The 25,537-nt window shown below is 39.8% G+C and overlaps 2 protein-coding genes across 6 annotated transcripts in view; both read right to left on the reverse strand.

Annotated features, from left to right (window-relative positions):
* The window catches only part of LOC145505851 (protein argonaute-1), a 56,754-nt gene extending 46,299 nt beyond the window's left edge, over positions 1-10,455 (reverse strand). For both annotated transcript variants that reach the window (XM_081488922.1, XM_081488918.1), the window contains exon 1: positions 10,171-10,455. The gene's annotated coding sequence lies outside the window, so the exon portion shown is untranslated. The remainder of the gene's footprint in view (positions 1-10,170) is intronic.
* A 9,576-nt stretch (positions 10,456-20,031) lies between these two features.
* The window catches only part of LOC145505853 (protein argonaute-4), a 38,100-nt gene continuing 32,594 nt past the window's right edge, over positions 20,032-25,537 (reverse strand). For all 4 annotated transcript variants that reach the window (XM_081488934.1, XM_081488931.1, XM_081488932.1 and 1 more), the window contains one exon: positions 20,032-23,867. In XM_081488934.1, the coding sequence (XP_081345060.1) occupies positions 23,759-23,867 (109 nt within the window). In that variant the 3' untranslated portion in view covers positions 20,032-23,758. The remainder of the gene's footprint in view (positions 23,868-25,537) is intronic.

Below are 25,537 nucleotides of genomic sequence, written 5' to 3' on the forward strand. Positions count from 1 at the left end.
GAAAGAAAATTAATCACACCATTTAAAGGACAGGTACTTATATCCCTATTCCCTCCTAGGTTGGGCTCTAAAAGAACCACTATTATTACTGGTTGAGCAAGTAGAAGGTTGGTGGTGCTATATCCTAAAACACTAGAGGATTGAAAACACTAGAGAAGCCAGGTTTAGAAAGAAAGATAATGAGTGTAGTGTCTGACAAGTCTGAGTGCCTGAAGGATATCCTTCATGGTTAAAAACACGGTGTGGAACCCAAAAATGATGTTACACTTAAAGATCCATATTTGAAAGTTACAGGCATATAGAGAGTATCTGAAGCCACAAGCATCAATGAGAACTTTCAAAAGGGGGGTGCTGCACAAAGACAGAAGCGAGCAAAGATAAAACCCTAAAAAAACAAAACAAAACACTGAATGCATGCCCGCCTATCAAAATGGTAATAAAATCCAGTAGATTCTACCTCCCAACATCTTTCAGTCCTCTCTATTTTTCTAATCCCTATCACTATTTATCCAACCCCAGGTTACAATAACTCTTACCTGGATCAATGCAACAGCCTCTTAATTCTCTACATCTAGTCTTGCAACCTCAAATCCATTCTCTAATTGCATATAGGGTGATCTTTCAAAAATAAAAATACATACTCAATCATTCAGTAAACATTTATTATTTCTGCTTTATTGACTATGCCAAAGCCTTTGACTGTGTGGATCACAATAAACTATGGAAAATTCTGAAAGAGATGGGAATACCAGACCATCCGACCTGTCTCTTGAGAAACCTGTATGCAGGTCAGGAAGCAACAGTTAGAACTGGACATGGAACAACAGACTGGTTCCAAATAGGAAAAGGAGTCCGTCAAGGCTGTATATTGTCACCCTGCTTATTTAGCTTATATGCAGAGTACATCATGAGAAATGCTGGGCTGGAAGAAACACAAGCTGGAATCAAGATTGCCAGGAGAAATATCAATAACCTCAGATATGCACATGACACCACCCTTATGGCAGAAAGTGAAGAAGAACTAAAGAGCCTCTTGATGAAAGTGAAAGAGGAGAGTGAAAAAGTTGGCTTAAAGCTCAACGTTCAGAAAACTAAGATCATGGCATCTAGTCCCATCACTTCATGGGAAATAGATGGGGAAACAGTGGAAACAGTGTCAGACTTTATTTTTGGGGGCTCCAAAATCACTGCTGATGGTGATTGCAACCATGAAATTAAAAGACGCTTACTCCTTGGAAGGAAGGTTATGGCCAACCTAGATAGCATATTTAAAAGCAGAGACATTACTTTGCCAACAAAAGTCCATCTAGTCAAGGCTATGGTTTTTCCAGTGGTCATGTATGGATGTGAGAGTTGGACAGTGAAGAAAGCTGAGCGCTGCAGAATTGATGCTTTTGAACTGTGGTGTTGGAGAAGACTCTTGAGAGTCCGTTGGACTGCAAGGAGATCCAATCAATCCATCCTAAAGGAGATCAATCCTGGGTGATCATTGGAAGGACTGATGTTGAAGCTGAAACTCCAATACTTTGGCCACCTCGTGGGAAGAGTTGACTCATTGGAAAAGACCCTGATGCTGGGTAGGATTGGGGGCAGGAGGAGAAGGGGACGACAGAGGATGAGATGGCTGGATGGCATCACCGACTCGATGGACATGGGTTTGGGTGGACTCCTTGAGTTGGTGATGGACAGGGAGGCCTGGCGTGCTGCAATTCATGGGGTCGCAAAGAGTCGGACACGACTGAGTGACTGAACTGAACTGAACTGAAATGCCTCCAAAGCAGTGAATAAAGCAGCCATGTAGTTCCTAGCTCTCACAAAGTTACAGTGACACAGACAAGCAACAAGCAAGAAAAATAAAATTTATTTCAAAATAAATGCTTGAAAGGAAAACAAAAGATTGATGTAAGGCAGAAAAAGAGAATATTCAGAGATGGCAACTATTTGATATCAGTTGTCAATAAAGATGGAGGCATTTCACAAGTAAGATAGAACTAAAATATTGATCATCAACATAAGTTGGGAGGTGGAGTGATCAGGGTTAAAGTGTTCTAAAGGTCCCTGTATTGTTTAGGACAAGGATAAAGGTGTTGATTCATTTCAGAATTTGGTAAGCATACATGATGAAACTTCAAAAAGCTATTAAAAGAATGGAAACATAATATAAAAGAACAGAAACTAAATCTAGTATTTTTAATATACTTATATATGTGTGTGTACACGCTAAGTCGCTTCAGTCATGTCTGACTCTTTGCAACCCTGTGGACCGTAGTCCGCTGGGCTTCTCTGTTCATGGGATTCTCCAGGCAAGAATAGTGGAATGGGTTGCCATGCTTTCCTCCAGGTGATCTTCCTGATCCAGGGATTGAACTTGCATCTCCTGTGGCTCCTACACTGCAGGTGGATTTTTTACCTCTGAGCCATCAGGGAAGCTCTATATTTATATATAGATACATAGATATGTATATCATGGCCAAATCGTACTTATTTCTAGGAAGCAAGGTGTTTAACATTAGAAAATACGTAAATGTCAGATTAAAGAAGAAAAAGCAATATGACCAGCCAACAGATGAAGGAAAAAAAATCTCTTACTAAAACACAACACCCATTCACGATTGAAAAAAAAAAACTCTTAGCAAACTAAGAAAAAGGGAATTTCTCAAACTATTAAAAAGTATCTACCAAAACCCTGTAACACACACTGTTTTAATTACTACTGAATTGTGAAAATGTTCAAACATACTCAAAATTAGAGTGACTGGCCTAATGAACTCCCATGTACCCATCATCCAGAAATGACAATGATACTTTACTTTCTTTTTTGGCCATACCATGCAACATATGGGTTCTTAGTTCCCTGACCAGGGATCAAACCCATGACCCCTGCAGTGGAAGCTCAGAGTCTTAACCAATGGACCACCAGGGAAGTCCCCAGAAATCAGGATGATAAGATGCAAACTTTATTCTTAATAGTAAAACATCAGAAGCAGTCTCTTCAAAATCAAGAATAAAACAAACAGGCCCTTACTTCTTTCAGCACTATACTGGAAGTCCAGCCAACACAGCAGGACCAAAAGAAAAAAGAAGACTAGAAGGGAAGAAATAAAGTGATTATTATTTTCAGATGATACGACTGCCAAAAATGGAAACTCCAAATAATCTATAGACAAATTGAAAGTGAAAGTGAAAGTGAAGTCATTTCCTTCTCCAGTGGATCTTCCCAACCCAGGGATCGAACCCGGGTCTCCTGCATTGTAGGCAGACGCTTTACTGACTGGGCTACCAGGTAAGCCTCAAATTATTATATATAAAATAAAGAGTTTTTAGGAAGACTGATGAATAAGAGATTAATATTCTTTAAAATCTACTGTATTAAAAAGATGATAATTTACAATAGTAATAGAAATAACAAAGCACTGAAGAATAAATCTGAAAAAAACCTAGATGAAAAAAGTTATAAAAATTCTATTGAAAAATATTTTAAGAGACTTAAAATGGAGAGAAAGGAGAGAAAAAGTGCTCCCAGACAGGAGCAGATATATTGGACAGGAACAGACTTAGATGTATTCTCAAATTCATCTACAGATTCAGTGTAATCATAATAAAGGTTCCACCAGGTTTGCGTGAGTTTGTGTGTATATAACTTGATAAGCTTATTTTAAAGTGTTTATAGATGAACAAACACCCAAAGAATAGCAAAGACACAAAGAAAAATAAGGTGGAAGAATTTTTCCTACGAGATATAAAATCTTGTTACTCAACTATGGTAATAAAGACAGTGAGGTAGTGGCCTTGGGTTAAAAAAGTCAACTAGTATAACAGATTACAGAATCTGGAAACAAACCCACGCATGTAAGGAAACAATGCAGGTATGATAGAGGTGGCATTGCAGACCACTAGGCAAAGAACAAACTAATCAATAATGGAACTGGGACAACAGATTATCTACATGGAAAAATATAAAACTGGAGACTTGCCTCACTCCACACACAAAAATCAACTCCTGTGAAAAGGCAAGTCTTGAAAAACGTGTAGGAAAAAATATAAGCTACCTGAGATTGACAAGAATTTCTTCTCTTTTTTAATTAAAAAAAAATTTTTTTTTAAATTTTTGCCGCACACTGCATGGCATGTGGGATCTTGGTTCCCTGACTAGGGATCAAACCCCCGCCCCCTGCGTTGGGAGCCACAGTCTTAACCACTGGACCACAACAGAAGTCCTAAGATGGGGAAGAGCTTCTTAAGTATAATCTACTAACCAAAAATATATTAGCTATTAAAAAAAAAGACTTTAAATTCATCTAGATTAAAATTAAGAAGTTCATCAAAAGACATATAAATAAAGTGAAGACAAGGCAAAACAATTATATATAACCATCAAACTATAAGTATCCAATACATATTAAGAACTCATACAGGAAGTTCCTGGCAGTCCAATTGTTAGGACTCAGCCCTTCCACTGCTGTGGTCTAGGTTCAATCCTGGGTCAGAAACTAAGATCCCATAATCCATGCAGCATTGCTAAAAAAAAAAAAGAACTACAAATCAATAAGAAAAAGACAATTTTTTAAAAAGGGGAACATGAAGAATGAAAAAGGTATTTAAAAAGTTCAATCTCACTATAACATATAGAATGGATATGCAACAAGGGTCTACTGTATATAGCACAGAGAACTACATTCAATATCCTGTGATAAACCATAACGAAAGAGAATGTTTATATATGTTTCATGTTTATATATGATTCAGTTTATATAATTGAATCTCTATGCTGTACAGCAGAAATTAATGCATTATAAATCAATTGAATTTCAATAAAATACTTTTTTTGAAAGTTCAGTCTTATTACTTATAAGGAAAATAAAAGGTAAGATCACAGTGAGACAATTTCATCCACCAAATCCGACAAAAATTAAGGATATAGAATAATGAGAACTTTAAAGATACTGTTGGTGAGAGGGTAAATCGGCACAATGAACACATTGTTTTGTAAAATTGAAAATGTGCACACCCTACAACCCAGAAACTGTGGTCCAGAGAAATTTCTGCTTTTGCTAAGGGGATATATGTATAAGAATGCTCTGAGTAGCACTGTTTGTAATAGCAAAATATTGAAAAAAATACTAACACCATTAATAATAAAATAGGTAAATAAATTATGACACACAGACCTCAGAAATATGACACTGAGTGACAAAACAAGCTGCAGAAGAATGCATACAAGTTACCTCTAATTATATAAAATTCAAAAGTAAACAAAAGTAAAATGTATGGTTTAAAGATGAAAACAGAGACGTGTACCCCAGTGTTCATCGCAGCACTGTTTATAATAGCCAGGACATGGAAGCAGCCTAGATGCCCAGCAGCAGACGAATGGATAAGGAAGCTGTGGTACATATACACAATGGAATATTACTCAGCCATTAGAAAGAATACATTCAAATCAGTTCTAATGAGGTGGATGAAACTGGAGCCTATTATACAGAGTGAAGTAAGCCAGAAAGAAAAACACCAATACAGTATACTAACACATATATACGGTATTTAGTTAATCGGTAAAGATAACCCTGTATGCGAGACATCAAAAGAGACACAGATAAATAGAACAGTATTACGGACTCTATGGGAGAGGGTGAGGGAGGAATGATATGGGAGAATGGCAATGAAGCATGTAAATTATCATATGTGAAACGAATCACCAGTCCAGGTTCGATGCATGCTACAGGGTGCTCAGAGCTGGTGCACCGGGATGACCCAGAGGGATGGGATGGGGAGGGAGGTGGGAGGTGGGTGACTGGAAGGGGAAATCATGCACACCCATGGTGGATTCATGTCAATGTATGGCAAAACAAATACAATATAATAAAGTTAAAAAATAGATAAATAAACTAATTTAAAAAAAATAAAAATAAAGATGAAAACATGGCAAAATAGAAAAGCAAGGGAACAGTAAACCCAAATTTCAAGACAGTAGTTACATCTGAGAAGGAAAAAAATGGAACTGGATTTCAAAGGAACACACCTCAAAAGATAAAGCTTGACAAAAACCCACAATGATAAAAAGTAATATTCTCTTTCTCTCTCTCTCTTTTTTTTAGTACACTGAATGGTTGGATGTTGGGCTATAGGTATCTGTTACAGCATTCTTTATTCCATATATATATGTTATATTCTTTTGTAACTATCTATGTGATGTTATACAATTAATTTAGTCTTACTGTGTCTTAGTTTTCTCCTCTGTAAATCAGGGAAAAGTAGTAACACCCACACCTACACAGCTGCTGGGAGAATTTAACTGTTTAATACATATTAAAGTGCCTCAATTTAGTATGCAAACATTCACTTACTGTCTGCTTTCAGTGTGGTATACTCTGCTGCTGCTGCTAGGTCACTTCAGTCATGTCTGACTCTGTGCGATCCCATAGACAGCAGCCCACCAGGCTCCCCCATCCCTGGGATTCTCCTGGCAAGAATACTGGAGTAGGTTGCCTTTTCCTTCTCCAATGTATGAAAGTGAAAAGTGAAAGTGAAGTTGCTCAGTCGTGTCCAATTCTTCGTGACCCCATGGACTGCAGCCTCCCAGGCTCCTCCGTCCATGGGATTTTCCAGGCAAGAGTACTGGAGTGGGGTGCCATTGCCTTCTCCATGGTATACTCTAGACCTCATATACTGTCTCCCAGACTAAGAGTGATTTATCCTCTCTAGAGAATAAACTTTCAATCTTCTATCAGGTTGAATATAGCAGAGATGGGCTGTCATTTGACGACTGTGAAGTTAGAGAGGCTCTGACAGCCTAACAGATTTTTACTATTCTTTCAACTTATCTTCCTATTTTCTGCCCTACCTTCATCCCCATGTCCAGAGATTCCTGGTATCTCCAATTTCTAACTTGTGTGTGTGTGTATCTGTGTATGTGTATGAGAGAGAGAGAGAAAGCTTGAGAGAGAAAAATGAAGGTGGACTGCAGGAAAAATTAGTTTGCCTTTTGTTTTTCTCGCACATCGAGGGTTTCCCTCGTAGCTCAGTTGGTCAAGAATCTGCCTGCAATACAGGAGACCTGAGTTCGATTCCTGGGTTGGGAAGATCCTCTGGAGAAGGAAATGGCAACCCACTCCAGTATTTTCGCCTGGAGAATCCCATGGACAGAGCAGCCTGGCAGGCTACAGTTGATGGGGTAGTCAGCAATAGTCGGACACAACTTAGTGACTAAACCACCATCATTACCCACATCACTTTAGGATTTAGCTTTCTGGGACACGCAAATTCAGCTACCATTGGTCCACAGGATTTCTAACTTCCAAAATTTTGTTCCTTTTTTCTCCTTTCCTTTTCTATGCAGGTCATTATGGGTTTGTATCTTTTTTCTTTTTCTATGTATTATTTATTTACTTATTAGTTTATTCATTATTCTTGTTTTGAGGGGTTAGTGGAAGAAACAGGTAAATATGGGTGTGTGACTCACCATCTTTAATCAGAAGCAAGTTCTCATTCTTACATATGAGGCAGTGTAAGCAAAGGAAATCAGAAACAAACAGCTCCAACAGCTCAATATTTTTTAAAGAAAGCAACACCAAACAACCCAATTAAAAAATAGGCAGACAACCTAAACAGTCTTCAAAGAAGACATAAAGATGGCCAACAGTCACATGAAAAGATGCTCATCATTGTTAATTATCACAGAAATGCAAATCAAAACTACAATGAGGTATCACCTCATACCAGTGAGAACGGCCATCATCAAAAAGTATACAAGTAATAAATGCTGCAGAGGGTGTGGAGAAAAGGGAACTCTTCTACCCTGTTGGTGGGAACATAAATTGGTGCAGCCACCTTGAAAAACAGTATGGAGATTTCTTAGAAAACTAAAAACAGAGCTACCATATAATCCAGCAATCCTGCTTCTGGGCACATATTCCAAGAAAACTCTAATTTGAAAAGATACATGCACCCCAATGTTCATAGCAGCACTATTTACAATAGCCAAGTCATGGAAGCAACCTAAGTGTCCATCAACACATGAATGGATAAAGAAGATGTGATACGTGTGTGTGTCTGTGTGTGTGTGTGTATGGAATATTGAAAGTTAAAGTCAGTCATGTCTGACTCTTTGCAACCCCATGGACTGGAGCCCGCCTGGTTCCTGTGTCCATGGAATTCTCTAAGCAAGAATACTGGAATGGGTAGCCATTCCCCTCTCTAGGGAATCTTTCCTGACCCAGGAATCAAACCTGCATTGCAGGCATATTCTTTACCATCTGAGCCATGAGGGAAGTCCAGATGGAATATTACTCAGTCATAAAAAATGAATAGACTAATGTCATTTGCAGCAGCATGGATGGACCTAGATATTATCATACTATCTGAAGAAAGTCAGATAAAGACAAATATGATATCACTTACATAATGAATCTAAAAAAAGATACAAATGAACTTATTTACAAACAGATTCAGAGATACAGAAAACAAACTATGGTTACCAAAGGGGAAAGGGAGGAGGGATAAATTAGGAGTTTGGGATTAACAGATACACTATACTATAGATAAAATAGATAAACACAAGATTCTACTACATAGCACAGGGAACTTTATTTAACATCTTATAATAACCTATAATAGAAAAAATTTGAAAAAAATTATATATGTGTGTGTGTGTGTATATAAATACACACACACATATATATGTAACTGAATTACTTTGAGGTACACCAGAAACTAACACAACACTGTAAATCAACTATACTTCAATTAAATAAATAAAGAGGCAATGAAGAATAGAATAGAGCTTAAGAACACACAACCTAGACTACCTTGATTATCTTGGCTCCACCACTTTTAAACTATGTCAGCTTTGTTAAATCACTCAAGCTCTCGTTTCCTTCATTTCAGCATATATAAATTGAAGGTAGTAGCACCTACTTCATTAGCTACTATGATGCTTAAGAGCTTAGAACTTTGCCCACAACACTGTAAGTGCTCAATAAATGTTAGCTAATATTATTTGAGGAAAGTCTACAACATGAAAGTCAGAGAACAAAACAAACTGTAAACACAACTCAAAGGAAATAGAGAACATGCAAATGCAACACAAGAAAACTTCCCCCCAAACCATTTTACATTCTCAGAAAGATAGAAGATACTCCACTCACAAAACAAGAGACTATAGCAAAAAGAACGATTTAAAGTAAAATATTAAAATAGCTAACACTGTAAATTCATACATGAAAAACAAAGTTGAGAAAATTATCCCAGGAAAGTAAAACAAAAAGCAGAGGTGGAAAACAGAGGAGAAAATGAAATAAAATTAGAAGTACCACCTATTATGTCCCACAGCTGAACAACAGAAGATCCAATTCAGGAGCGAGGAGGAAAAAAAATGGAAAAGAAGAAATTATTAAAGATCTCATACAAAAAAACTTTCTCAGGCCTAAAAGGCTGAGCTCCCCAATGGGGAGCCATTCTGTGCTCAACACACTGGGAAAAGGAGGTGGGGGGCGTGAAAAACTCATATAAGAGCAGATCACAGTAAAATTTCAAATTTCAGAGGGAAAAAAAGAGATCTTAGATCACTTAGCACACTTTAATTATTTTGTCTGTTTTATGTGAGGGCCAAGACAATGTCCACCGTCCTCACTGATACATCCAGAGCCAAATGAGGTGCCTGGAGTAGAGTAAGTGCATAATGTTTATTAAATCAATCTTGCCTAATATTTAAAAATACTCCAATCTCTCCACTCACCCTCAGAAACCCCTCATAAGTGACGGCAGGCATTTCAAGGCTGGCAAAGTCATTGTACTGATTAGACTGCTGAACCCCAAAATGAACGTTCAATATTTTTTACATTTTCATTTTGCTTGGAAGGGAAGATTTCAGGGTTTGGAGTCCAAAAGGGTTAAATATGAATCCTGCTCTTACTTACAAGCTTGTGTGACCTGAGATTACTCAACCCCTTCAACAAAAATTTTCTGACCACCAGCCACTGGGCAAGAGTATTTTGGTGTTAAGTACGAAATAGTCCTATCCCTCCAAGAGTTCACGGTTGAACGACGAGACCAATGAGAGGGAAAAAAAAATTACCATAGCCTTTCGACGGCTCGCTCCCTACCGTCTCGAGCCTATTTTCCATACACTTTCAAAATACTGTTTCAAAATGAAAGCCAGTTTAAGTCACTTACCTGCTTAGAGTCCTTCCATGGCGCTTCTGCACGCTCAGGATAGAAGCCACCGAGTTCTGGAAGGCCTCAGGCAGCCCTGCCACGCGCTTCTTGAGTGACTCCATCTCACCATGGCGGCCTCTGAGGTCCACTGGCCTCAGTGAGCCAGGTTGTCGAGCCGGGATCTGATTGGTGAGCATGAAGAAAAAAACTGAGCATGCGCGACCTAGCGCTGTGCATCACCCCTAATTTCAGTCTCTGGGCTGCAGAAAGCTTGCAGTCTTGCAACTGCTCCCTTTCCATTGTACTGATGCTTCATTGGCATTCAATAAATGGGCAATATGACGAGTTCTGACATACAGTATACACGTATGACCCCATCACCACAGTTAAGAAAATGAACATATCCATCACCCTCAAAACTTTCCTACCACCCCTGGTAATCCTACCTCTTGTCTCTTCTTGCCTTGAAAAGCAACCACCGGTCTGCTTTCGTAATAGATTAGTTTTCATTTTCTAGTGTTTTATCTAACCAGAATAAATTCTTCTTTTGGCTGCTTCTTTCTCTCACCATTATTATTTTGAGATTCACCCAAGTTGCTGTGGGTGTGTATGTGTGTGGGTGTGTTAGTTGCTCAGTGGCGTGCAACACTTTGCGATGCCGTTGTGGACCATAGCTAGCCAGTCTCCTCTGACCGTAGAATTCTCCAGGCAAGAATACTGGAGTGGGTTGCCATTCCCTTCTCCAGGGGATCTTCCCGACCCAGGGATCAAACCCAGGTTTCTCGCGTTGAGGGCAGATTCTTTACCGTCTAAGCCAACAGGGAAGCACTTTGTTGTGTGTATGAGTCAATTACTTTTCAATGCTGAATAGTTTTCCATTATGTGGATATAGGTCTATTTGTTTATTCATTCACATGTTTATGGGCGTTTGGGTTGTTTTCAATTTGAGGCTATTACAAATAAAGCATGAATATTTGTCTACAAGTCTTAGGGACAGTTGTTTGTGTAAACACCTAGGAGTCAAGTGGCCAAGATTTAGGGTAGGTGTATAACTTTAAAAGAACTTAAAGAACTTTTTAAAAGTAGCCAAACTGTTTTCCAAAGTGACTGCCTCATTTTACATTCTCAGAAGTGTGTGAGAATTTCAGGCATCCCTGGTGGCTCAGATGGTAAAGAATCCGCCTGCAATGCAGGAGACCTGGGTTCCATCCCTTGGTTGGTAAAATACCCTGGAGAAGGGAAAGGCTACCCACACCAATATTCTTGCCTGGAGAATCCCCATGGACAGAGAAGCCTGGCGGGCTACAGTCCATGGGGTCGCAAAGAGTGACTTGGCATGTACAATGACAAATTATGTTAAGTATCTTTTCAAGTGTTTATTTGCCATTTGTATATTTTCTTAGGTGAAATGTCTGTTCAAATCTGTCAATCTTTTTTTTTTTTTTTTAACATTTTTTGACTGCAGTACCTGCATGTGAGATCTTGGTTCCCCAAGCGGGGGTGGAACCTGAACCCCCTGCCATGGAAGCGTGGAGTCTAAACTCTTGGACTGACAAGGACGTCCCTGTCAATCATTTGAATATGATTACTTGCTTTCTTAAGTTGTAGGAATTTTTCATCTATTCTAGATAAAGTCTTTTATCAGATATACATTTTGCAAATATTTTCTTTCAGGTTGTGGCTTGCCTCTTCTTTTTCATCACAGTATGTTATGAAGAGAAATTTTTCATTTTCATGAAATCCAGTTTATTGATATTTTTGTTTTGTAGTTGACTTCTGTTTAAAAATATTTACAAACTCAAGATCACTAAGATTTTCTTCCATGTTTTCTTCTAGAAGTTTTATAGCTTTAGCCTTTATATTTAGTTCTAGCATCCACTTTGAGCTACTTTTTATATATGGTGAGAGGTAAAAGTCAGGTTCTTTTTTTTTTTCTTTTTGCACAAGTCTATCCAGTCGTTGAAAAGATTCCTCCCATTAATGTGCCCTGTAACTTGTGTTGAAAATGATTAGCCATTTACATATGGGTCTATTTCTTAACTCTTTATTCTGTTCCATACATATATATATATCTTTATGCCAACAACACACTGTCTTGATTATTGTAGCTTTATAATAAATCTTGAAATTAGGTAGTGTATTAGTCATCTGCTGCTGCATAACAAATTACCACAAATTTGGAGGCTTAAAGCAATATACATTTATTATCTCACAGTTGCTGTGGGTTAAGGATCCAAGCATGGCTTGTTAGATCATCTACCTAGTATCTCACAGGCTACAATCAAAGTACAGGCCATGCTGGGTTCACATCTGGAGGCTTGACTAGGAAAAAAGTCTGTTTTCCAGCTCCTATGCTTGTCATTTGGTTCACTGCAACTGTATAACCAAGAGTTTCTGTTTTTGTTGGCTGGCAGCAGGAGACTGCCCTCAGCGCCTAGAGGCCGCTCCCTGTTCCTTGCCACCTTGGCATCCCAGCACAGTCAGAAGGGAGGGGGAGGGGAGAGAAGGACTTTCTAGCGAGTCTGCTAGCAAACAGAATCAGACATAATGTAATCACAAAATCCCATCCCATCATTTTTGCCAGACTTTACTGGTTAGGACCAAGTCATAGGCCCTGTCCACACTTAGGAGGAGGACCCTTTACACCAGGAGGTGGGGACCATGGGGACATCTTAGACTGCATCCTCCACAGATAAGTTCCAAATATGTTTTTCTTTTCAAAGTTGTTTTTGGCTATTCTAGGTCCTTTGAATTTCTGTAGAAATTTTAGAATTAGCAATAAATTTCTATGAAAAACGTCTGCTGAAGTTTTTATTGGAATTCATCTATAGATCAATTTGGGTAACACTCCTGAGTCTTCTTTTTCTTTTTTTGGCTCTTTTTAAAGTTTAAATTTATTTATCTTTAATTGGAAGATAATTGCTTTACAATATTGTGTGGATTTCTGCCATATATCAACATGAATTAGCCATAAGTATATGTATGTCCGCTCCCTCTTGAACCTCCCTCCCACCTGCCACCTATTATCGAGTCTTCTGATCCATGAGCATAGTGCATTTCTTCATTTATGTTGGTCTTTAATTTCTACAGTTTTCAGTGTACAGATCTTGCACATTTTTTTTCAAATTTGTTCCTAAACACTTTTATTCTTGATGTTATTTAAATGGGATTTAATTATTTTATTTAATTAATTATTTTATTTTATTTTAAATTGCTTAATCAGTAGATTTGGAAAAGTCGACTCTTCCCTTTGTGGAATACCAAGCTTTTCCTGTGCTCACTGTGACTAGGAAGGCAAGTTTGTTAATAGTTCTGTCTTGCCCAGCTCTTTAGGACCCCATGGTTTGTCCATGGAATTCTCCAGGTGAGAGTACTGGAGTGGTTTGCCATTCTCTTCTCCAGGGAATCTTCCCAACTCAGGGACTGAACCCAGGTTTCCTGCATTGCAGGCAGATTCTTTAGCATCTTTAGTATGACATTAGGGGAATGTCATACTCTCTTTTACCCTCACTTCTAAGCAAGTCCTCTTATCTAAGTCTTATCAGCAATAAAGCTGACATCTGGCTCTTTGCCCCACCATCTGATCTCTATGGCTATTTTTCAGTTGGTTTTGAACTGTTGTAGGGAAAGGGGTATGATTTATTAATCCACTAAAACCTCACCATCTACTCCATCTGACTGGTGAAATCTACTTGTATGTAAAAACTCAGTTCAAGGCTTCCTGTGTTCGTGACAACTTCCTGATGTTCCCTCCCGTGTCCCTGCTCGCGCTTCCTGTGGTGCATGTGGTAACACTTAGCTGCTCCCCTTTATTGACATAGCCTTCTCCTTCCTCCTCCTCCCTTTAAATGTGTAAAAGTCTCAAAAGCATGAAGAAAAACCATACTTTACTGATCTTTGTAGCCTCAGTGCTTAGCACAATGCCAAGCAGGCAACAGGTATTCAATAAATGGTTGCCTAATACACAAAATGACATGACTTCCGTCTTGAAAAAGGGTAACTGTTTATTATGTAATAGTTAATGAAATAACATAATACAGAATTCTGTACCTATTAAGATTACAACTATATAAAAATGAGTGCCCATTGAAAGGTGATATGTAAAATAAATTGCTATTGTGTTTGGCATCTTTTTAAAAACTTAGTTTATTTATTTTTGGCTGTGCTGGGTCTTCATTGCGGTGTGTGGGATTTCTCTAGCTGCGGTGAGCGGGGGAGATACTCTTCTTTGCAGTGAGCTGGCTTCTCTTCTTGAGGAGCACAGGATCTAGGCATTCAGGCTCAGTAATTGTGGTGCGTGGGCTCAGTTGTTCTGTGACATACGGAATCTTCCTAGACCAGGGATCGAAACTGTGTCCCTTGCATTGGCAGGCGGACTCTCAACCACTGGACCACCTGGGAAGTCCCTGTGTTTGGTATCTTTTTAACAAGAATTTTTTCTTTTTTTTTTTTTTCCAGCACCATACATTTTCAGGGCTAGTTGATTCGGCAGGTGAGTTGTTACACACTCCTTAGCGGATTCCAACTTCCATGGCCACCGTCCTGCTTATTTTTTTAATTTTTTTTTATTGTTTTTATTTTTATTTTTTATAGTTTATGTGTCTGGCATTTATTTATTTATTTATTTTTAAATTTTTATTTATTTTATTTTTCGCGGTGCTGATTCTCAGTTGTTGCACGTGGGCTTTCTCTAGTTACAGTGAGCGGGGACTCACTGTAGGCATACTCTCTAGTTAAGGCGTGCAGGCTTCTCACTGCGGTGGCTTCTCTTGTTGCACCCCTGAAGGCTTGGTAGTTGGAGTGTATGGGCTTCGTTGCCCCATGGCATGTGGGATCTTCCTGGACCAGGGATCGAACTGGTGTCCCTTGCATTACAAGGTGAACTCTTAACCACTGGACCACCAAGGAAGCCCTAACAAGAATTTTTTAAATTTTTCACTACTGCTGAAGTCTGAATCGCCTACCCCCCATCACGCCCCCCACCCCATGCATATGGGTTGTGGGAGGGTAGTTAATGTCACATGGGACACTGAGACTCTAAGGGCAGCCAAGTGAAGGAAGTTGGAGAAAACAGGATTAAAAACGAGAGAAACCAAGTTCAAATGCCAATCCAGTTCAGGGGCCAGGAGCAGGGGCAAGGAAAGAGATCACAGAGATTGGAGTGCAGAATTAGAAGAGACAGGATCACTGGTGAGCAAAGGTTAGAATGGAGGGGAGTTCAAGCATGACTTTCTTAAATATCTGTGGGAGGCTATGGATTTCATTTGTTTCATGTATGAATTTACACATTTTTGCTATTTTATTATTTTGCCCCAAGTTGTTACTATTGTTACAGTCTCTCCATGTTTAATGAATACAGTATCTTCTTTTATCTTTCTGAGACTATAAAATACAATTTGGATTGGGGGGAGCTTTCTTGTGCTCCCTTTGCATGCTCTATTTTGAGTTGCCTTTACTATTTGTTTTGTCTTCTGACTTTTGTGTTGAGGAATTTCCTCAAATAATACTACTACTAACCTTTGTTGAGCATTTACTATATGCCAGACACTGCGTGCTGGTTTCACAAAGGTAAATAAGACAAAATTCTAAGCAGGATAAGTACAAAGATGCCTAGGCCTATTAAAGTAAATGTGTAGAAAATCAAAAATAAAGAAAAGATACTAAGAGTGTTACCAAAAGGTTTGGGGTCTGGCTGCTTGCCACTCAAAATCCAATAAACAGGCCAGAGTGGTAAAAAGGGAAGTGTTAGTTGCTCAGTCATGTCTAACTCTCTGTGACCCCATGGACTGTAGCCTGTCAGGCTCCTCTGTCCATGGAATTCTCCAAGCAAGAATACTGGAGTGGGTTATCATTCCCTTCTCCAGGGGATCTTCCTGACCCAGGGATTGAACCCTCATCTCCTGCATTGGCAAGTAGATTCTTTACTGTCTGAGCCACACAGGTTTTAGGGGTGAAAAGGAAAGTTTGCTTTATTTCAGATTCTGGCAACTGGGGGCGGGGGATGTTGAACATCCATCCGAAGGCTGTCTCCCACCACTGCTCCCACTGGCAGCCAATGAGGCAAGAGCTTTTATAGACAGAAAGAGGGGCCTACATGCAGAAACAGCACAGTAAGCTCTGACAGTCATCTTCAAATTGGTCATCAGTAGTCTGACCAGTGTCATCTTGATTGTTTGAGGTACAGTTAATATTCAATTCTAGGGCTGGTATGTTTCCATTTCTTTGAGGACAGTTCTGGGAATTGTGGCAGCTCATGTCGTGGGTACAGTCTGGTCATCACGTAGTTAACTTCTCCACCTGGTGAGGGTTTCAGTATCTTTAAGACAGCTCACAGGTTGTGGCTCAGAATATTATCTATAGCCACTAAAGGCTTTTGACTACACTTAATGAGTACATTGTTATTATTTGGTCTCCTCTGACTATTTTCCTTTGTTTCTGTATGTCCTCATTTCTCTGATTAAACTTTATTCTTTGACTAAAGTTTTCCACAGGCAAAAGGCAGGCAGAGGACATGGCAGGGGAGAGGTGGTGCAAGGAACATAGGATCCTGCCCTGGTTCAAGAGCAGCCTATCCTAATCAGTGTTCCCTAGAGAAACAACCAATAGAGTACAGATGTATATATAGATAGATATGGGCGTTCCAGGTGGTTCAGTAGTAAAGAATTCTCTTGCCAAAGAAGGAGACACAGGAGACTCAGGTTCAATCCCTGGGTCAGAAAGATTCCCTGGAGGAAGAAATATCAACCCACTCTGGTATTTTTGCCGAAATAATCCCATGGACACAGGAGCCTGGTGGGCTATAGTCCATAGGATCGCAAAGAGTCAGACAGGACTGAGCCACTGAGCATGCATACACACAGCATAGATATATAGATAGATATACTCATGCCTTTCTCCTTCCCACAAATCTACTTCTTCTGTGCTTACTCTCTCAGTGGCACTATTATCTACCCAGCCAGCCAAGCCAGAAAACTGGGAGCCCTGCTAACGAGTCTACTTCCTCCTCCATACTCTCCAAATCCACTTTCGCGAAGTTCTGCTTCTTCTACTTTCTTTTTCTGGCTATCCTGGGTCTTTGTTGCAGCAAAGGGGCTTCTCCTCTAGCTGTGGCTCTCGGGCTTAGTTGCTCCAGGGCATAATGGACCTTAGTTCCCCAGCCAGGGACTGAACCTGCAACCCCCACATTGGAAGTCAGATTCTTAACCACTGGACTACCAGGGAAGCCCACTGCTTCTTGTACCTTCTGAATAACTCACGTGTTCATTCCTTCTTTCCGACTGCACCATCAGTGTTCAAGTTCATGCCTTATCATCTGTAGCTAAGTTACCACAATAAAACTCTAACTTCCTTTCAACAGAACTTCAGCTTCAAACTACCCACTACACTACTGACAGCATAAGTAACACAAATCAGACTGTTCTATTCCCTTGTACCTGTGGACAAACTCTAAACTCCTTAGAATGCCATTCAAGTCCTGTCCTGTCAGGAACTGGTGCTTGCCTCTGTGATCCAGTTTTATCACATCACTTCTCCCTACACACCCCTTACAACCTAAGAGTACTGAAATTACTTGTAATTCATCCAAACAAGTCATGATCTTTGTTTTCTCCTCTGTGTCTTTGCCCGTGACAAGAATTCCTACTTCCACCTTATAAAACTCTTATTTATTCTTCGTAAGACTCAGTGGTAAAGCATCTGCCTGGAACACAGGAGACCCAAGAGACACGGGTTCAATCCCTCAGTCAGGAAGATCCCCCGGAGGAGGAAATGGCAACCCACTTCAGTATTCATGCCTGGAAAATCCCATGGACAGGGGAGCTTGGCAGGCTGCAGTCCACAGGGTCACAAAGAGTCAGATATGACTGAGCACGCACGTGTTATTTGTAAGACAGCTCAGTCATCATGTCATCTAAGAAGCCTTCCTTCATCTCCCCAAACTGGGTTAGCAACCGAAGGGGTCCCATGGTTCCAAGTATATATTTCTCATGGTACTTAACCCTCAAAGCTGCTGCTGCTGCTGTCACTTCAGTCATGTCTGACTCTGTGCAACCCCAGAGACGGCAGCCCACCAGGTTCCCCCGTCCCTGGGATTCTCCAGGCAAGAACACTGGAGTGGGTTGCCATTTCCTTCTCCAATGCATGAAAGTGAAAAGTGAAAGTGAAGTCGCTCAGTTGTGTCCGACTCTTTGCGACCCCATGGACTGCAGCCTACCAGGCTCCTCCGTCCATGGGATTTTCCAGGCAAGAGTACTGGAGTGGGGTGCCATTGCCTTCTCCAAACCCTCAAAGCTACCTTGTAACATATATGGCCCCCAAGTGAACTTTTCAATGGCCAGAACTTTGTCTTTCATCCTTGTATTTCCTGGCACAAAACAGGAGCTTCAGAAATGTTTGTTAAACTAAAGTAATTTCTTTCCTTCTCCAGTCAACTTGTAATATAGTTGCTGGTTTCCCCATCTGATTTTTTTCTTCCCCTTAAAGACATGCCAATAGCTTCTGGAGAATAAAGACGACATAAAAGAAATCAGGGGCTTTGAGCCAAGAGACAGAGAAAAAGAGACAGAAGAGGCACATGCCTTGTAACGACGTCATGACTTCCCTGCTTGCTGGCCATACTGCGCTGCCACCCCCCCAACAGTGGGCACATGATCCATTGTAGCTGTTGTAACGCATCCCCCACAGATGTACATGAATGTGACACAAATGGTAGGGGATGAAGCAGGAGGAAGGCCATTTGGACTCACTTGAAACACACAAAATAATGAGGTTCCCATAGGAAAGAGGGATTCTATTACCTAAAGAAGTAATAAGTGAAAGAATTTGGGTAGATAAAAATTATAGCTACTATAACCTACTGTAAGGAAACGGTATGTCTAGAATCCCCTTGTCCCCCTCTTGTCCACCTGGCAAAGTCTCATGTTTCATGAACTACCCCAAAATTCATGACTCTGTAGAGTCTTTCCCGATGTCCCATGACAAAAGTTGTTTCCCTTTTTAAGTTCCTATAGCTTCATGCTCAGTAGCAGGTATAATAAAGTTAGATAGGCCTGGATTTAGATTCTAGCTTTGACTCCTCATCTTTAAAATGGGGCTACCACTATCGACCTCAAAGGACTGTTTTGGGGATTAAAGATGTCAATATAAAGTGACTGCATACACTGGGCCCTCAGATAATGTAAATCTTGCTGCCTCCTTCTCCCCACCTTATGCTGTATTAAAATGAATTCTTTGAAGAACTAAGTTTTTACTTTTCTGTGTTCCAACCTAGGCAGAGCTTGGCATATTCTGGGTTCATGATAAATGATTGATAACAAATATGGAGAAGAGGATATTTGTTGTACTGATGGAAAAAAATAACTACCTGTAGTAAAGTTGGCTGTTGGCAGGACTTGGTCCTCTGGTAAACTATTAATTACCGGAGTATAAGCGCCGCATTGTGTAAATCTCTGCATTATCCTTGCCATAACTTAACAAAAGAGCTTTGCTGTTAAAAATTAAAAGACAGGAGATTGGATAGCCCCAGGATGGGTGAATTCGGGCAGCTCCTCCTCTCAAGAAGTCAGCCTTATAAAGTATGTGGCCATACTGCCCTCTGGAGCCTGCAGATTTTTCTCAGAATATCACTGAAATAGATCTTCCTGTTAAGAGCTATACCCAGAACCCGGATGAAGCTTGTAAATTTTCACACGTGAAATGTCCCAAGAAGCTCTTCTAAATTTTCCAAATAACAATTTCTAAAAATAGGGAGACCCAGGAGTTAAAAATATGAAGTTTCCCATTGTTCCTCTTTCTCAAACTTCTTTTTAAAAAGTAACCATGTGTATTGCTATGATAGTATCTATATTTATTAGGCTGTTGACAAAACAAAACAAAACAATGTTTGGCAAAAGAATGCCAATTTATTCATTTTTGGACACATGAACACAAAATATCCCTGCAGGCCAAAAAAAAAAATTGCAAATTTAAACAACCATCATCTTATCTCAACACGGGGATATCACCCCTCCCTTAATAGTTTAAAAAGTACCTCGTATTGCTAGAGACATACATCCAGTCCAAATTTAATAAAAATACATTTTAAAACATTACAAGTCTAACAATATTGAAATAAAAATGACACCATTAGTCAAATGAACAAATGCAAACATTTTTTTCAGTCACTAGACATAGAAAGAGCATGAATATGTCAATAGCAAGGGATAGGAAAATGGTTAATCAATAACAAGATCTTCCCTTTAATTTTACAAGGAAAAAGTCCTTGGAGTTGAAGCAGTATTGATACAATGCCCTCAGCCTCCACTTTCTTAAAATGAAAGCAGAGCTACCACCTTGCTATTGAGCAAGAAAATCTTACAGCACTTCCACAAAGGGTCGCTAGGGCAGGGTGGAGAAGGTGGGCCCGATTAAACAGTGGATTACCTTTTCACACAGGTAGCTGAGCCAGTTAGGTAAGCTCTTATATAGACTGGGCACCAGATCCTAAAACACAGACTGTATAGAATATCTCTGCTTGTAAATCGTCACCTTTGGAAGCAGCAAATAGAGATTATAGTAAGAGTGAATATGTTCTGCCTGCCCAGACTGCTGGCTGTGTTAAGCCAGCGAGTTCACTTTGCAGCTAACCACCACAACAAAACATAATGGGTTCAACATTTGGATCTTCACCACTCTTTGAAGGTCCCTGTGCCTTCTCCCCAAATTGTTACTCTTAGCATTGCTACATTTAAATCTTTCACACCACATGACAGTGCCTAAACAGGCGGCATTAAAAAAAAAACAACAACAACCAAAGAGCCTAAACCTACTTCTAGAGAATGCACACTTCCCATTGATTGACACATGCATAATGATTCAGTCAGTCCCAAGGGTTTACTGTGTTCAAACTGTCAAGCCAAATTAAAACTATGCATTCAGACCTGCATGCAAGAGTATTGCCGCAACTCTGATTCTTCAGTGATTACCTCTTAAAGACTCACCCCTCAGCAAGTTTTTTCCCCCAACAATCTCAATTCTTCTGTCCTTCCTTTTGTCTAAAACCATAGCATTGCACCCTTCAAGGTACTGTTTTCCTATAAAAATAGGCCTCCCGGCTTTTCCTCCACCACTACACTGATTTGTCCCAGTGTACTAGGACTGACTGAGGTCTTACAAACTATAGTTCAAGGTCGAGCATACAGCCCAACAGTAGGCAGGTGAGTCAGGGCTTCCTGGCACTCTGCCTCACTCCCTGCTTCATACATGCCAGGAGATGGTGAGAAGGGACGCTTCTTCTGTGCATTATTAACAAGCAAGTCCGAGGCACTCAAGTGCAGATGTGGTGCCCATCAGCCAGCCAGCCACCAAGAGTTCTTCACATCCTGGACTCCAGCAAGTCCTCCATCTCCTAAGAAAACTTTTGTTTTTCCTCCTCTTGGATAAAGGGTAGCCAAGCTGAAGGATATTTTCTGTGCTCTCCCTGAACAAGTGTGAACAAAAAGCAGCAGCCAGCGCCTCACCAACGTGTCCTGATTTGTAGTGTCCAAGTGAGGTATTTGCAAAAAAGGAAAATCTTAAGAAATTAACCTCTGCCATCTTCTTCACTCCTGCCCATGTTGTGCCTCAATTACAGAGCTTGCTTTCATCCCACTCTATGCAGAGAACAGGGACGTCTGCTCTTGTATCTTAATGAGCTTTTAGGATTCGATATACATTATAAAACTCTCGGAGACCAGTCTCAGCAAACACTGGTGGCATCACTGGTCAACAGCACATGGAAATGTAAACTTTAATGTATTTACAAGCTTGTTTAAAAGACTGAAGAAAAACAGTGCTTTATATTGCTGGGGTTTTGAGAAGGCTAGTTTAAGAGATTTGGACCAGCTAATGAGTTCAAGCAACATCCTTCACCATTAGATCCAGTGTTTCCCCCACGAGCAGTTTCCAGACAGAGGTGGCAAAATTGTTTTACTACACTGTATCTGTCTCCTCCCCCGGCACCTTCCTCAACCATATGGAGGGGCTCTGGGCCTTTTATCCCTCCTTCTAGCTCTCACTCCCAAGGTTCCAGGACAGAGAATTACAAGTCAGTAAAAGGTGGGCTGGGAAACACTGGCTGGAACTATCAAGATCTATGTAACTGCTGTCCATTCACAAAGTATTATCTACACTAAATACAAAATACATTTCCCCCCACATTGTAACTGATGCTTGCTTTAGATCAACTCCCTTTGTTTGAACAAGAAAGGAATCCTGTCTCCCTGTGAACAGAATCCAGAATCTATTAAGAAAAATCGACCTTTTCTATGCAGTTTTAGTTTAATAAAAGGAAGGAAACCCCACCAAGTATATTTCAGGTTGAAAGAGAAGCAAAACATTTGCAGTACAAGTAATTGTGAGTGACCTTGATTCCCAGGGAAAAAAAGTTTTAAATGCTGGTACAGTTTTGCAAGTTGCAGCATCACTCAAGGTACCTTAAGGATTGGCAAAGCCTATCCAATAAGGAAGCATCCTGGTTCTAGCTTATTTTAAAACAAAGTGATAGGACACCAACTGTGACTATAAAACAGATTAAAAATAATTCTTTAAAAAGGCATGGAAATATATGTCTTTTCTGACCAGCTTCAGAAATTGCCAGATTATGATCTATAAGAAACAGCTGATAAAAATCATACCGAAATCTCATCTAAAAAAGTACATTGTCAGGGAGAGGAAGAGGAGGGACCTTAAAAAATGTTTATTGCCAAAGATAACTTTCTATGAGAAAAGTTTAAAAATCATTTAGATATAACAAACCACACAGCAGCATAAAATGGGCACTTTTGAGAACTCTGAAAAATACTAAAAGCTAATTTTTTTTTCCAAAGAGGGGGAAACATGAGTACTTTTGCCATGGAGGTGTTATCAGTCATCATGGCATGCATCACATCTGTCCGTGTTACACATTCACAAAAGTCAACCAAATAAGAGAACTGCCTGTTTGAATCTGCAGCCAAATATAGTGCAATTGCCTGGCAGCCTGTACTTGCACCAGCACCAGTCTATAGAGATCAACAGAGAAAAGTAGTAAAAACTCATAAAATTCTGTAAAACTTACAAAAAAATTAATGCTTGTTCAAGGCATTTACAGTGGTGAAGTCAGAAATCTCCATTAAAAAGCCTATGGACCCACACAATTAAATAGCTAGACTGAACTAAAGTAGATTGTTTGGTTTTTCTCTCCCATTTATGCACACACCCCACTCAATGAATACAGAAAAAAGGAAAAAAATCTTCTCTGGTAAGACTAGAGGGATGCGGTGAACACCACAGCTAGCAAAATAGTCCATAGAAACCTTTCTCATAAAGTCCTTTAGAAAGTTCAGGCTGATCAGCCTTTGCATGATGAGGTAAAAATTCAGTCCAGTGCATCAGAAAAGATAATCTATGAGTATCTATTACTTTTAAAAAATGGCTCAATTTTGTTGATGCATCAGACAGTGCTGTGAAGTATAGATTCAGTGCAACTATTCCGAGTTGCTGGTAGGAGACCACCTGAAGTCAACTTGGCTCTCTCTAGAGGCAGTAGGCATTTGAAACATTTTGAGGCTGCGTGGGATAACAAACTGGTTGAGTTCTTTTTCTGAGACTCTCAGGCAAAATACATGGTGTGCTGGGTATCATGGTGGATTTGCACAGCTTTAGCCAAGGCCTGAGGATCTCGGCCATTGCTCTGTCCTGACACATGACTGCCTTCCGCACTGTAAAGAAAAGAAAGCAAAAAAAAAAAAAGTAACAAAAGACCACTTCAAATAGCATGAATAGTACTGGATTTGAGATCTTGAGCTCAAATTGTGACTCCTTAAATCATCTGTAATGTCTCTCTAAACATCAGTTTGCTCAACTGAAAAATACAACTTATTCAATAGACTGTTGCAATAATTAAATAGAATTGTGTCTGCAAAGACCCAGATCTTTATCAGCGCCTGAGCAAGGACTTCCTTGTCTTTTATGTCCCGTTATTGCCCACTTGTTCTTTAGTTTTCAGTTAAATGTCGTTTCCCCCAAAGAAATCTCCCCTGACTCTGAAGCTCAGGTCAGAGCCACATGAAATATACTTTCATGAAATCCTCTACTTTTATCTCACTTGAAAGATCATTATTTGGATAATTATTTATTCCTCCACCAGGATGGAATCTCCAAGAAACTAGTAAAATTGTCTATCTTACCACTAAACCCCTTGTGCCTGGCACCTAACAGTGTCTCAATAACCATTTGATGAATCCATGAATGTGCTGAGCACAGTGCTGGAACATAACAGATACTCAGCAAATGTTACTATGCCAGCAGCCTCTCTTGTTTTCCCCTTACTAGCTATAGGACCCTGGACAAGTAACAACCCCTCTGAACTTGATCTTTTAGGATAACAATAACTTCTGAACATACCTCTTAAGGGCACCATGTGATACAAAGGGCTTGGTAAATGGGAAATTATCATCCCTCCTGAGTTCTCTACTTAAATTATTATTACCCCCTAACATCTAGGCTCAAAATCTTGGCCATCTTTTACTTCATCCTCTTCTCTGTCACTCACATCCAACTGACTGTTGAATAATATCTATTTTATCCCATGAGTAGCCTTTTACTTTTAACAAAGATAATCTTGCTCTAACATACTTTTCCAGTTTCATGCCTGCTATTCTCTATTCAAATGCTCCAGTCAAAGAAAACTTGCTACTGTCCAAACACGTCACTTGTCTTGTCTTCTTTGTGTCCGTTATCCCCTCTGCCTGGAAAATTCTTTTCTCTTCTTTATAGAGCCAAATCTTACCCATCTAGCTATGAAATCACTAACAGACTTTCCTCTGATGTTCAATTGCACTTTCATCGCTACTGCTTTGAGCTAATCGTCAGTTTTATGTTTGCCTGTATTGTCTCTCATACTGAAACGTAAAATCCCAGGAGACATGTCTTCCTCAGCTTACTGTTTTTACTACCTAGCACAGTGCTGGGTATACAGTGAATGCCTAATAAATGTGTTGAATGAATATGTATATTACAGAATGAAAGGTACAAAGCCACAGCTGGGCATTTTCCATAATAGTGTACTTTCAACCCATACAGAAATAGACTTGCAGTGGAATGTCTACTATTTAGCAGCTGAATTCAGACTTGGGGAAGAGCCCAGAAACTGCTACACTTCACAGATGGTCATTTGAAAAGAAAAATTAATGGAGAGAACTTGTTTAGCTACTCAATAGTAGCTCAGTAACAGATCAATATGTGTGATTCTTTTGAGATCTTTATTTAGGGGTGAGAATGGTCTGGTACCCCACCTCTTCCCAACATAAACCCAGGTTCCTTCTGATGCATTCTCCAAGACTGTACTGAAAGTAAAGTGACCTGATCAGGACCTCCCCCTTGCATGAAC

Source organism: Giraffa tippelskirchi, chromosome 5 (genome assembly GCF_054371585.1).
Source record: "Giraffa tippelskirchi isolate mGirTip1 chromosome 5, T2T-mGirTip1v1.2.pri, whole genome shotgun sequence".
In the NCBI taxonomy this organism is placed as follows: Eukaryota; Metazoa; Chordata; class Mammalia; order Artiodactyla; family Giraffidae; genus Giraffa; species Giraffa tippelskirchi.